At 33.9% G+C, this 12,063-nt stretch overlaps 2 protein-coding genes across 4 annotated transcripts in view; one reads left to right on the top strand and one right to left on the bottom strand.

The window, feature by feature from the left end:
- The window catches only part of LOC106111929 (peroxidase), an 18,671-nt gene extending 17,167 nt beyond the window's left edge, over positions 1 to 1,504 (top strand). For all 3 annotated transcript variants that reach the window (XM_013294135.1, XM_013294133.1, XM_013294136.1), the window contains exons 13-14: positions 204 to 370; positions 454 to 1,504. In XM_013294135.1, the coding sequence (XP_013149589.1) occupies positions 204 to 370; positions 454 to 692 (406 nt within the window). In that variant the 3' untranslated portion in view covers positions 693 to 1,504. The remainder of the gene's footprint in view (positions 1 to 203; positions 371 to 453) is intronic.
- A 9,469-nt stretch (positions 1,505 to 10,973) lies between these two features.
- The window catches only part of LOC106111748 (dnaJ protein homolog 1-like), a 2,150-nt gene continuing 1,060 nt past the window's right edge, over positions 10,974 to 12,063 (bottom strand). The window contains exons 3-4 of the mRNA XM_013293892.1: positions 11,990 to 12,060; positions 10,974 to 11,823 (exon numbers count right to left, since the gene is read on the bottom strand). Coding sequence (XP_013149346.1) covers positions 11,590 to 11,823; positions 11,990 to 12,060 — 305 coding nt within the window. The 3' untranslated portion in view covers positions 10,974 to 11,589. The remainder of the gene's footprint in view (positions 11,824 to 11,989; positions 12,061 to 12,063) is intronic.

Below are 12,063 nucleotides of genomic sequence, written 5' to 3'. Positions count from 1 at the left end.
TATCGAAATAACTCAAAAACTACTGGGCCGATTTCATAAATTCTTTCACCATTAAAAACTAACGTTATCAGTAATATAGGCTATATTATTTTTTTAAATTCACGTGGACAAAGTTGCAAGCAACAGCTAGGTTTTAATATTTCTTGTTGTATTTGTAATGTGAAGATGAGGCACTGAGATTTATTCAACTATTTACAACTTAGCAACGTGGACGACATCGACCTGTACACCGGAGCGCTGGCGGAGCAGCCGCACGGCAGGCTGCTGGGACCCACACTCACTTGCTTGCTGGCAGACCAGTTCTTAAGACTCAAGATCGGCGACCGCTTCTGGTACGAGACCGACGACCCGCAAGTCTCCTTCACTACGGGTGAGTTATCTACGTGACACCGAATAGCAGTTGAAATAATTCCATTAGTTTTTTGTCATTAATATTTCCTTTTTTTATTTTAGAACAACTTCAGGAAATTAGAAAAACAACACTCGGTAGTGTGATCTGCGCGAACGAGGAGTTGCTGGAGCAGGCGCAGCCGCGGGTGATGGAGGCCCCGAGCGCCACCAACCCGCTGGTGGACTGCAAGGAGCTCCCGCAGCCAGACTTCACGCCCTGGAAGGTCCCCGGACCTGCTGTACCCGCGCCTAAAAAACCAGCAAAAAAAGACAAAAAAATAAAACCAAAAAAATTGTTGTAGTAAGATAATTTTATAAAAAAAAACTGTAAACAGTTACGTAATTTATAAAAAAACCTTTGTATAGTCTTCATTTTCATTCCCTTATATGTCTTTTTCCACTTGAATTTGATTTTTTAGTGGCCGAGTGGAAATAAGCACTAAATCATGCGGGTACAAATGCTAGTTTTGAATGTTTGATAAACGATGCACGTTTTCCTAAACTTATGTAATTGTAATTAAATAGATAATTAATTCTATGTCTACTCTAGCATCATAAAATAAATTACTTATAAACTACTCTTTTTCTGCCTTTTTTCATACTATATGCATCCTTGATAAAACCATTGTAAATATATCAATACACAGTTATTTTGAAAATCTCAGCTTCACTATATTTAATTACCGTTTTGTCCATTTTTCATCTAATATAGCACGATAGATATAGTAATAAATAATTATTAATTTTGTATCATTGTATTTTATTGATGTGAATGCAATCTGTGCCAAAACAATAACGTTATGAATAAGCGGCTATTTTAGCACCAGCTAATTTTAACTATAAAATAACGTAACTAGTTACTCTTACGTTGATCAAAACAGCTATTTTATTAAGCTTTCTGACAGTGATTTTAAGCGTTTTTAACGTTTAACTTATTTATAGAAGTAATTGTAATTAAATTAAGAGCCAATTTGTTTATGCTGTGATTTGCTTTGTTACCTTTTTGCAACTAGTTTAAGTAGAGTTTATTGGCTTTTTTATATAGTTGACACTTTCGTTTACAATGGCGCTTCACTGGTAGTTTTGGCTTCTGTTTCATTTGGCTTATTTTATTAAAAAAATAGTTATATATTAAGTGTCTTGACATTTTTTTGCGCTTTACTTCTTGCGATTTTATATTAATTACTAAATTTTCATTAAAAATTGAATTAAACAATTGTCATGCTCTCTGTATAAAATTGTTAGCTTAAATATAACTATTGTGAATTGAATAAATATGTTTGATTATTAAACCTTTTTTTTTTATTTATAGACCCCAATGCAACCAGATTTCGAAATGACGTAACGATTAGTTACTTGAACCAAAAAATATTTATAAACAACTAGCTGTCGCCCGCGACTTCGTCCGCGTGGAATTAAAAAAAAAACAAAGTGAGTAGCCTCCTATATGTCCTTCCATACTATCCTCTACATATATACCGGATTTCAAAAAAATCGGTTCAGCCGTTTAGGCTACAAACTCTAACAAACATCCATCTAAACATTTGCCTTTATAATATTAGTATGATAAGTTATTCAAAAACTTGTTTCTCATACAATCTAGATCAAAATGGTTATGTTTATTTTAAATAAATGTTCTTAAGGTGTCAAACAAGTGGACGAATGTGAGTCATAATTTTTACATTGTTATTTGGCTATCTGTGGGAAGCCGTCGGCCTTGCTAACTGAATCGAGTCCTACTGTTAAATAAACAGCATCTATGGTAAAACAGACAAACAAATAAAATGTAAACCGTATGTAATGGTAATAAGGTATAGAAACAGTTTGCAAACGGTAAAGTTAACTTAGTCAAATGTATATGGAATCTGACGTCATTTATTGGCGTATCCTGAACCTTGAGCTGACTTCTCTTAGGTCTTACGTATAGCACTGTGTTAGCACCAATTACATATTTAATAGCTCACAGCGTAGCATTTTTTACCTTAAGTTGAAAGCCACAAAGTCTGTTTTACTCCTTGTTTATTATTCGTAAACAATTAAGGCGCGAAAAATGCTTTTTTTAATTGTTTATGGCTGTTTATTGCATCTGTAATTTTCCTACTTTCACCATATTTGTCACGATGACGTTTTTAAGTTAATTGTTAATGGGAAATGGCGGCAAAAATAATTACGAACGTAATAGGAACCGATTTAACGCGTGTTTAATATCGCTTGTTTTAATAATACCTTTACGAGAGGTAAAAATATTTAAAAAACAAGACATAGTACTATTGCAATAATATTTAATCTAATTAGATCACACGAATAATATTTATGTCCAAAGAAACAACATATTAAACTGATTAGACATACCAGAGATGAATTTTATCTACCTCGGGTACTTTTATTACACTAAAACCGTATCATTTACTTTTTGACCGACTTCCCAAAAGAAGGAGGTACTCAATTCGTCTGTATGTTTTTTTTTTGAAGACGAGCTGTCGTCCGCGAACTTCGTAAGCGCAAGAAACCACCCGTTACGCCATTTCGACAGCGCGGAATTAAAAAAAAATAGTCTATAATATGCCTATCCATGTGAGTTACCCTCCAGTGAAAGTCTGGTCGAGATCGGTTCAGCCGTTTCGGAGATTACCCGGAACAAACGCGGCTTCTGGACAGACAGACATATAGACAGACAAATTTTCTTTTCGCTTGCTGATCTTTGCATCTCCCTGAAAAATGGATTTTTTCTTTTGATATTACAAACGGACACTTCATCCTTATTATATGTATAGAAGATATAGAAGGGGAAATAAGCCACGAGAATCGCAGATGCGTTGCCAGACTTTAAGGATCAGGTTAAGGCTCGGAAATGTCATTTAGGATAGAATATTACTTGTTAGCATGTCAACAAGAGAGTTTATCGTAAAGTATATAAAAACAGGAAGACACGTATTGAGAAAAAACCTAGATAAAGTATGACACATAATTAGTTTATTATTTAAACATTGATTCATTACTAGATCAATGACTGGAAGCGGCACCGGGGACTTCTGTTTTGACGTCACATTGCCACCGGTGTGTCATCAAACTGAATCCAATGGTTACGTAGAAATGGTAGGTAAGAAAATGACTTCAAACTGAGATTGATTTTAAACTTCTTAAAATATTAAAAATGCGAAAATTTAGATGGATGAATGGATGTTTGTAGCCTAAACATCTAAACGGATCTCGATGAAATTTGGCATAGACATAGAAGATAGTCTGGAAGACTACAAAGGCTATTTCCTTTTTTTTTAATTCCACGCGGACGGAGTCGCGGGCGAAAGTTAGTATTTCATATTGAATTTTACATTATACTAAACTTACTAGTTCATAGTTTGAAGCTCAGAAACAAGATAAGACTTAGTATAGTGCTATTCAAAGTTTGTGGCAGCTCTGAAAGTTGCATTAGCACGTTACGCGCTATAATTTTATTACACTACACATTCGTGCGTTAATAACCAATGGAAGACTTGGTATCCTCTTAAATAGCAGCATGCAATCATGTAAGGAGATGAGCGATATAAAAGTTTGATTCTCATAATACACGTGTTCGCGAGCGCATATCCTTGTGTTGGCATTATTCCGGCTGCGGACGCGGTTGGCAGCCCGCTGATTGGCACTCTGGCACTGGCATGCCACGCTTCACGTGCATTATGTCATAACGCCAACGTCCCCACAATGGATATTGTATTATTGACGTAATACATGCATTCCTACCTTTATTCTATTATCTTGTAGAAATATTTAAGGTAATGCGTCGATTTTGGTACAAACCACTAACAAATGAAATATTGGGTATATTAAAGATCTTAGTGTATAACAAATATTTGGAAGGTCATTCAAGAAATACTAATCCGAGTAAAATAAAAAGGTTAATAAATAAAGACATACGGACGTATCTCCACATTTAAAGCGATATACGTAGGTTGGCGCGCAAGTAAATGACAATCATAAACAAACGAAATGAACGCGCATTCCACCGCGCGATCACTCGCCTCTGCACTTGCAACAAATACGGACAAAATCGTTGGCGTACAAAATTATGTGCCATTTCGATGATGTAACTTCTCACCTTCTCTAACATATCTAATTAATGTTGTTAAAAAACAATTTAAATATCTCGTTTAAGTCCAAATAAAAATTCGCGCCAATTTTAAAAAAAGGTGAGTTACAATTATTTCTAACCGCAAGACATAGAAAGAAGATTTTTTGGAAATGATAGACTTTGTTTCGTACCGGCTAACACGCATCTATGAATGTTAATGGCAGTTTAGTCTATTGTTATTACTGTCCCCTCACTAGTCTATGGTACCGTCATATTTATTGTTTTATCAAAGCGCCACGCGCGCTGACGTCGAGGTAAGACGTGATAAAAACAATAATACAACTCGATCTAGAAACATCGATGGACACGTGAGATATTAAAAAGATAACTTACACCCAATCTCAACAGCGTGATAGATTGCACGTGCATTTTACCCACAGAGATAGCAACGCGAAAGTTGCAATTTCTAGCAAGTAACTATTTTTCACTTCCAGCAAGTTTCACTTCCAATCTAATAACTACAAATGAAGCGATATTTTTTTTAATTTTTGCAGCTTCGAAGACTTTTAAAAAGTATTCGTTGGATAATACCGAGTAAACTTAACCAAATAAATACTGATTATTAAACAACATTCAAGCTTCTATTTACTTAATGTTTACATAATAAATATTACAGCATTTACATATTCAAACGTATTTTTAGTACCTTATCTGCAGTAAGATAACTGCGAGTAAAAACACGTGAAATAACGAAGTAAAAATTGCAATCTGTAATCGGTATTGTTGAATGTTCATGTTAATTATTTTTAATTGGATAAAGTATCATTTAAAACCAAAACAGCATATCAAGTAAAGAATCTATACGACGTGAGACATGGTAACTGGCGTCAAATACTTGGAATAGAACCATGCAACGCCATCTATTAGCGAGTTTAATAAGAATAAAATCTTTCCTCCTAAGCTCCTAGTTCCTCAATATTCAATACACATATTTTATATTTTAATACGAACACTTGTTTGCCTGCATTGTGCTTGCATCACAGTTTGTTTGTTAACCACATTAACTACTTCCTCATAGTCATGTTTGGATGTACATTCGTAGAAATCTGCGGTGCACTGAACAGAAAACCTGCCTTGTTTCTTGCAAAAAACAAACTCCGTCTGATAGTTGGGCAAACGACGGTATAAAATCAATCAATTGACCGTGTATCATTGACGATTTTTTTTGGTACATTTTAAAGCTGCTTCTTATTTTTTCTATAAAAAGTGTAAACGATTGTAACTTTGAGTAGAGTCACCATCAGATTTCCCGACTGTACCTAATTAGAATACTAGCAATAGGTACATACTACGATCATCTCTGCTATATTTAGCTAAAACAGAAACACAAAAACAGCCACGATAAATGTATGGAAGAGAGCAAGAACATATTTAGGCGTCATTTCTGTCCTAATGTTCGACGACTTAGGGTGGCAACACTTTCTGTAACTTCTTGACCTTACTAATATTATAAATGCAAAAATTTGGATGGATGGATTTTTTGTTAGAGTTTTTTGCCTAAACTTCTAAAAGGATCTTAATGAAATTCGTCATAGATGTAGGGGATAGTCTGGAAGAACATATAGGCTACTTATTTTTTTTTAATTTCATGCTGACAGAGGGTTTTTCAGAGTGGCAGGAGAAAGCTAGTTGAACTACAATCAAAGTATTGTAACTGCGGCAATTTAAAAATAATAAAAATGTCTTTGTTTGTTTATTTTTTTCGACATTATTTATTTACTATAATTTGGTGAGTTTCCTTATTCGGTAAGTTATTTGTTTACTAAAGAACAAAAATAATATTAATAATTTATGATCTTTATAAAAATATAGGTTATTGTAACTTTAATTTTGCAAGCAATTAAAAGAAATAAAATGGAATGCATCTACCATAAATGTTTTTATAACATGACCAAATATTAACAACATTTAACTTGCCTTGACCGCAAAAATAAACAACTTTGACGGTCGCGTCTCCAAAGTGCTCTTGATTACCACTTTCGAAATAGTAATCTTCACTTGGTCGTCTTATAATACGACCACATTGGAAAGTAAGGCACTGCCAACCGAGTCACACTTTACAGACGACTTCTTAAATTAGTCAACTAATAACATCAAACGTTATCAATGATAACCCTCATAAATTCAAATGTTGCTATTATAATTTGGTGTAAGAATAGATGTCGTGTATTTTTAAAATGGTCGGTTTATTCTCTTATGAGAGACGTTCAATGCGGCTTCCGTCGCGCGTCACGTTTTGTCTACACGTGACCCAACGTAGCACGTGTTCTTATAGTTATGGTTGCACTTATTGCTAATGTATTTTAAAATTTGCCCATATTTAGGGTAAAATATAAATTATTTTAGGAAGGATTATGTTTGAAAAAATGTTTAACTGTGACTTCACCTATGTATAAGAAATAAAGAAAAATCTCTAAAGTAAACATTGTTTCATTTGTTTAAAACTACTAAATGTCGGCATATACTTGCTTGTTATTTTAAAATGTTGAGTACTATCATCCGTTTCCTGCTTCTTTAATTTTTATAAATATACAGTAACAAATAAATCATAACTTGTTCCAATAAGTTATTTATTTATTTAGCCGTGGGGAACCGGTCTCGGGAGTAGCAATGTACGCGGCAACACTGCTCGAATGTGGTAGAACGAGACGCATTCCGCGACTTACCATAGAAAGTTCTGGAATTTTCGATGCAACCAATGTACTCGCACTTTCTTTCATTTAATCGCATTATTTTAATTCAATTAAATTAATTATAACTGATTAATAATTGTCGATGATTACATTACAAAAAAAACTTTTGTTATGACTAAAAAACCTGTATCTGGGTTCAAGTGTAATTACAAACTTATGACTATCAATAAAAAAAATCAATGTAGATAATTAGACTTACATTTTTATAGTAATTATGCTTAACTAATTTAAAATAACATAGAATTACCATAAACTAGTTAAAAAAGGAAAAGAAAAGTAAATATATGTACTATTTTCGAATCGTTATAATATATTTTATATTCGATTTTTAAACGACTTCCAAAAGCAGGAGGTTATCAATTTGTCTGTTTTTTTTTGCATACTAAGTTGCATATTATCGTTCTTATTTGGTGTTATATGATAATTTTAGACTACATACATATTTTGCATTTTCTTCCGTTCTAACAGAAAGTGCGTTATCTCACCCCAGTAGGTGTATGGATGTTTGTTCGCGTTTGCGCATTCTTACTTTCCCGGACGCCAAGCTTGGATCAATAACAGCATATTATGGTTGTCAAAATGTTATTTTCTACAACTAAAACGTTTCAGTTAGAAATAATTATAGCAACTCCAAGGACGTTTTAAGGTCAGAACTATAGGTAATCACTGGCAGCAAAACTTTTTTTAATTTTGAAATAAATTTACCCTTCGACGATGATCTTACGATTAATGATTTGGACAAATAGTAGTAAATGACGTTAACTAACTTGAACTGTAGTTTCTTTTGCTTTAGGGTATCCTAAGATCTCACTAATATTATAAATGCAAAAGTTTAGATGGATGGATGTTTCTTAGAGTTTGTAGCCTAAACTGCTGAACAGATCTCGATATTATAATTGTCGAATGGCGGATTCGATCACAATCCTTGAAGTTAGCACTTCTAAGTACTAAATTACGAGTTAAAATTAGTAAATAAAAATTGTAATGTTTTACTACTTGCTGTAATGAAACGTTTTAGTAAAAAATTAACATTAAATTTTTACATTTTTTTTTCTCTTCCTTAACTTCTCTTCCGAAGCAGGAAGATGCCGGAAGAAGACATTTATCACTCCGTGCTATTGGAAAGAGGACGGCAAGTCACAGAACAATAACGATTATTGTCAATTTTTAAACTGACTAATTTTGTCAGAACTTACAGCTAACTGTGAACTAAGCTATTATCATATTTTTTGAAAACGCATGAATTTTTAAATGATTAATTTGTAAATTATTTTAATTACATAATTGCTAACCGTTAATCGTAATAATTCTCGTAAATCATTTGTTTCAATCACTTTCTAATATGTCAAGTCTGATAAATTGACGGAATTCAAAATCGTTCGGTGGCATCAATAGAGACATGGGCATTTTATTACTCTTTATAGAAGCAACGTTGATATCAATCAGGTAAGTTGTCACCTCCGACACTAATGCGGATATAACCGTACAAGCTGACAGAAGGTTGTGACAATAATTTGTTCCGACATATATACAGTGCCTTGTCAAATGACATTTACTTCATTTACAACGATAATGTTTTTATTAGTTCGAAATAAACACTGAAGACAACTGATTTATTGAGTTTTTAATGTAATATCGCAAACTGTTGACAGCTAAGGTTAGGAAATAAAAATAGTTTTCTCTGGTATTGCGGATGTCCAGGCGTCGTTGGTCACTTCGATGTTCTCGCTGCTTGCCTCACTTTTATATAAGAAAAAAATCATTTTCGCTTTTAAAAACTGTTTACAATTGCTCGGATAAATAATTCCTTGTTGGCCAGGTTAACAGCAAATGCAGTCGTTATTTTTTTTTATTAAAAAATCGTAGTTATTGATCCAACTTTATGAGTTTTCATAACACAAATCATTTGTCGTGACGCAGATTGAAGAAACAAGGTTATTTATAATTAGACCCGTCCTGACCGTCCCCGTTGACCTGCAACACGCCCTTTTCTAAATAAATGAAATAAAAAAGCAACTATTTCAATAGACTTTTCGTTACCTCATTCAAAGTTCCTTGGATACCAATAAACGCTTTACGGATGATTTATTTTTGAGTGAAATATACCTATCTTTGTGATGGATTTAAAATAAAACCAGAACAACAGCTACTTCTGTTGAAAACAATTACTCACATTGAAACCGTGTCATTGTGCTCGGAGGCGTGATAGACGAATTTCTAGTAGAGAGTTCAAAGCCTGACTTATAAGTGTTCACTAATTTAGATATGTTCATCTTTAAACGCAAAGCAATCGCATTTTTAATTTAAAATTCCATAATCGTTCCAAATCATTCGTTAATCCTTAACTAAATAACTTTTGCGCGAAAAAGTTCATTGACCTTGTTTGTTTCTAAATTAGGTTATGTTGAAATGGAGCGGTCACTCAACGGAAATTATTTGCAATAAGGCGAGTGAACTGACATATTTTAGCTAATAATACGCGGTTCACACTTAGCCAATACAGTTTAGTAACGCTCTTCAACTGGAGTAATCAACTGGCATAGTGTGAATGCTAACTGGCGCCTTTGTGTCCAAACAATCTTACTGGCCGTTGCAACTGTCTAACTGTACTAGCTAAGTGAGCACCGCGCATAAGGCTACTATACTGACCTAAACAATAGAATGATTAAATAAATGTATACCGAGAATAATTCTTTTTTCGCATGGATTTGACCGTATGTTTTGTAATTGTATATATTTGTCTTCCTTTAATCGCTTTTCTTATATTAGTTACATTAGTAACACGAATGTCTTCCTAGTTGCTAACAGATGGCTCCCTGTTCGTAGATTGAAAGACCGATTTTAGCGACGTCGATGTTACCTATTTAACATTTTCGCAAATTAAACACTACTCGTTTACATACTCCTTTTCTCTTGCATCTTTCCTGCTACCATTTTCTAGTATTAATCAGAAAAAATACTGAATTCAAATTGTTCTCTATAATTTTTTTGGTTATTCGTCGTTCATACGGCGCTCAAATATTTATGTATTATTTGCGTTTTTTATGAGATTTTTTTAATAGATTAAACAGGACAGTAGTTAGTTTAGAATTAGACCGTTATTTTAATATCAAATGCAGATAAAAGTAGATAATAATTGATGGTGTTGTATAATTCGGCGAGACGCGTTGGCGGGCGCCTCGGATATTTTTACACATGACGCGGGCACTGCGCGCGCCTCCACCTCAGGCCCCGACTGCAGCGGAAAGATACGCTGAAGCGGGTAATCAATGAAGTTTTTTGTTAAATTATTCCACCCAAGTGAAACATATTACATTTCAATAATAGAAGTAACCAGTAGTACTAGTATTATGTGTGGTAATATTGTAATCTATTTCCAATATAAAATTGCGGCAAAGTATTTTTAACGCACTTACATTGAATTCTATTAGTGCAAGTTGGTATGTAATTTATTTTCAGGTAAATCATTAGCTGCTCTTATGCGATAACGTTAAACTCAGTTTTAGTGGCTCCACCCTGCTCCAGCAGCCAAGGTCCACTGCGGCGTGCCAACTGACGTGACGCTCGATTCTCTGCAGCTGTTTATATACTAAGCTATACACCAACCCAATGTTCTTCACCCTTGAATTTTTACTAGGTTATTTGAGAGAAAATTTACGATTTTTTTTAGTTCTTATATAAGAATATGTAAAACTTGGAAAGTAGATATAGAAATAAAAGAAAATAGTAATTCCAAATGTTTTATTAGTTTTAAACAGCAATTATAAGTAATAAGTTGTTTAATTCTGAAATGTCGCTACAGTAACATTACAGTCTTTGAAATTAAATTAATCTCCTATTGAAATATTTCAAAAACCAATTAAATGCAATTGTCAGTTCACAGTTTCTAGACCTATTCTCTATGGAACTATGGGAAGCTGTCATATGGACCCCGAGACCTTGTCCAATAGCCCAATAGCCAATGAGCCTTGAAACTTAAAACTTACAATCACTGTTTCATATGTACAAAGTGGAAAATATTTACAAGTCAAATTACACACATCATACACACAAATCCTCCTGTACTACAACGCACAGGGAGACACAGACAGACAAACTTTCACCATATGCCACATTGTCTCCTGTTCCACCTAGCAAACTGTCAGGGTCCAACATCAACACAGCTTCAAATGTTTCATAATAAAAAGCTATCAATAAATAATCACAGGACTAGACCCCGACCAAAGCTATACAAACTTAAGGAAAATGAGTATATTTCCTGCAACAGGATCCGTAAGTGAGCCGTTGTATTGAGCACACCGGTGATACAATCTCTGCAGTCACCGGAACTCACTTTATACACTTAAATAGTTCCTATATCCAACAGTTTGTAACAATTTAGTTCGGAAGAGTGTCCATGAGTATTTCTTTCACACCTGAACCTAATCTGTCCGGGAATTTGATGTCAAATGCAACTAGCAGATCACCCTTCCTCGTCGGCTCCTTGGGGAATGGTAGACCATATCCTGGAAACCGTTTCACAGTGTGTGGCTTCACAACCTCTCCTTGCAGGTTCACTGTTAACTTCTCCCCTGACATTGTTGGTACTTCAATTATTGTGCCACATAAAGCCTGTAAACAAAGAAACACCATTATTAGATATCTTACCAATAGAGAATGATAAATTTAAATATAAATTATACACTTCAGATTTGTTTATAAACAAATACAGATAATGAGTATGACTTGTGAATTATAAAAATTAAAAAAATAATTTGTTTTATTATTGTTTGCTTACCTGTTTCAATGAGACTTTAGCTGTATATCTGATATCGCTGCCTTCTCTCTTGAACAGTGGGTTAGGCTTGTCTC

This window comes from Papilio polytes, unplaced genomic scaffold (assembly GCF_000836215.1).
Source record: "Papilio polytes unplaced genomic scaffold, Ppol_1.0 DF824146.1, whole genome shotgun sequence".
NCBI lineage: Eukaryota > Metazoa > Arthropoda > Insecta > Lepidoptera > Papilionidae > Papilio > Papilio polytes.
Note: the sequence above shows the minus strand (reverse complement) of the source record. Positions and strands in the feature narration are given on the sequence as shown.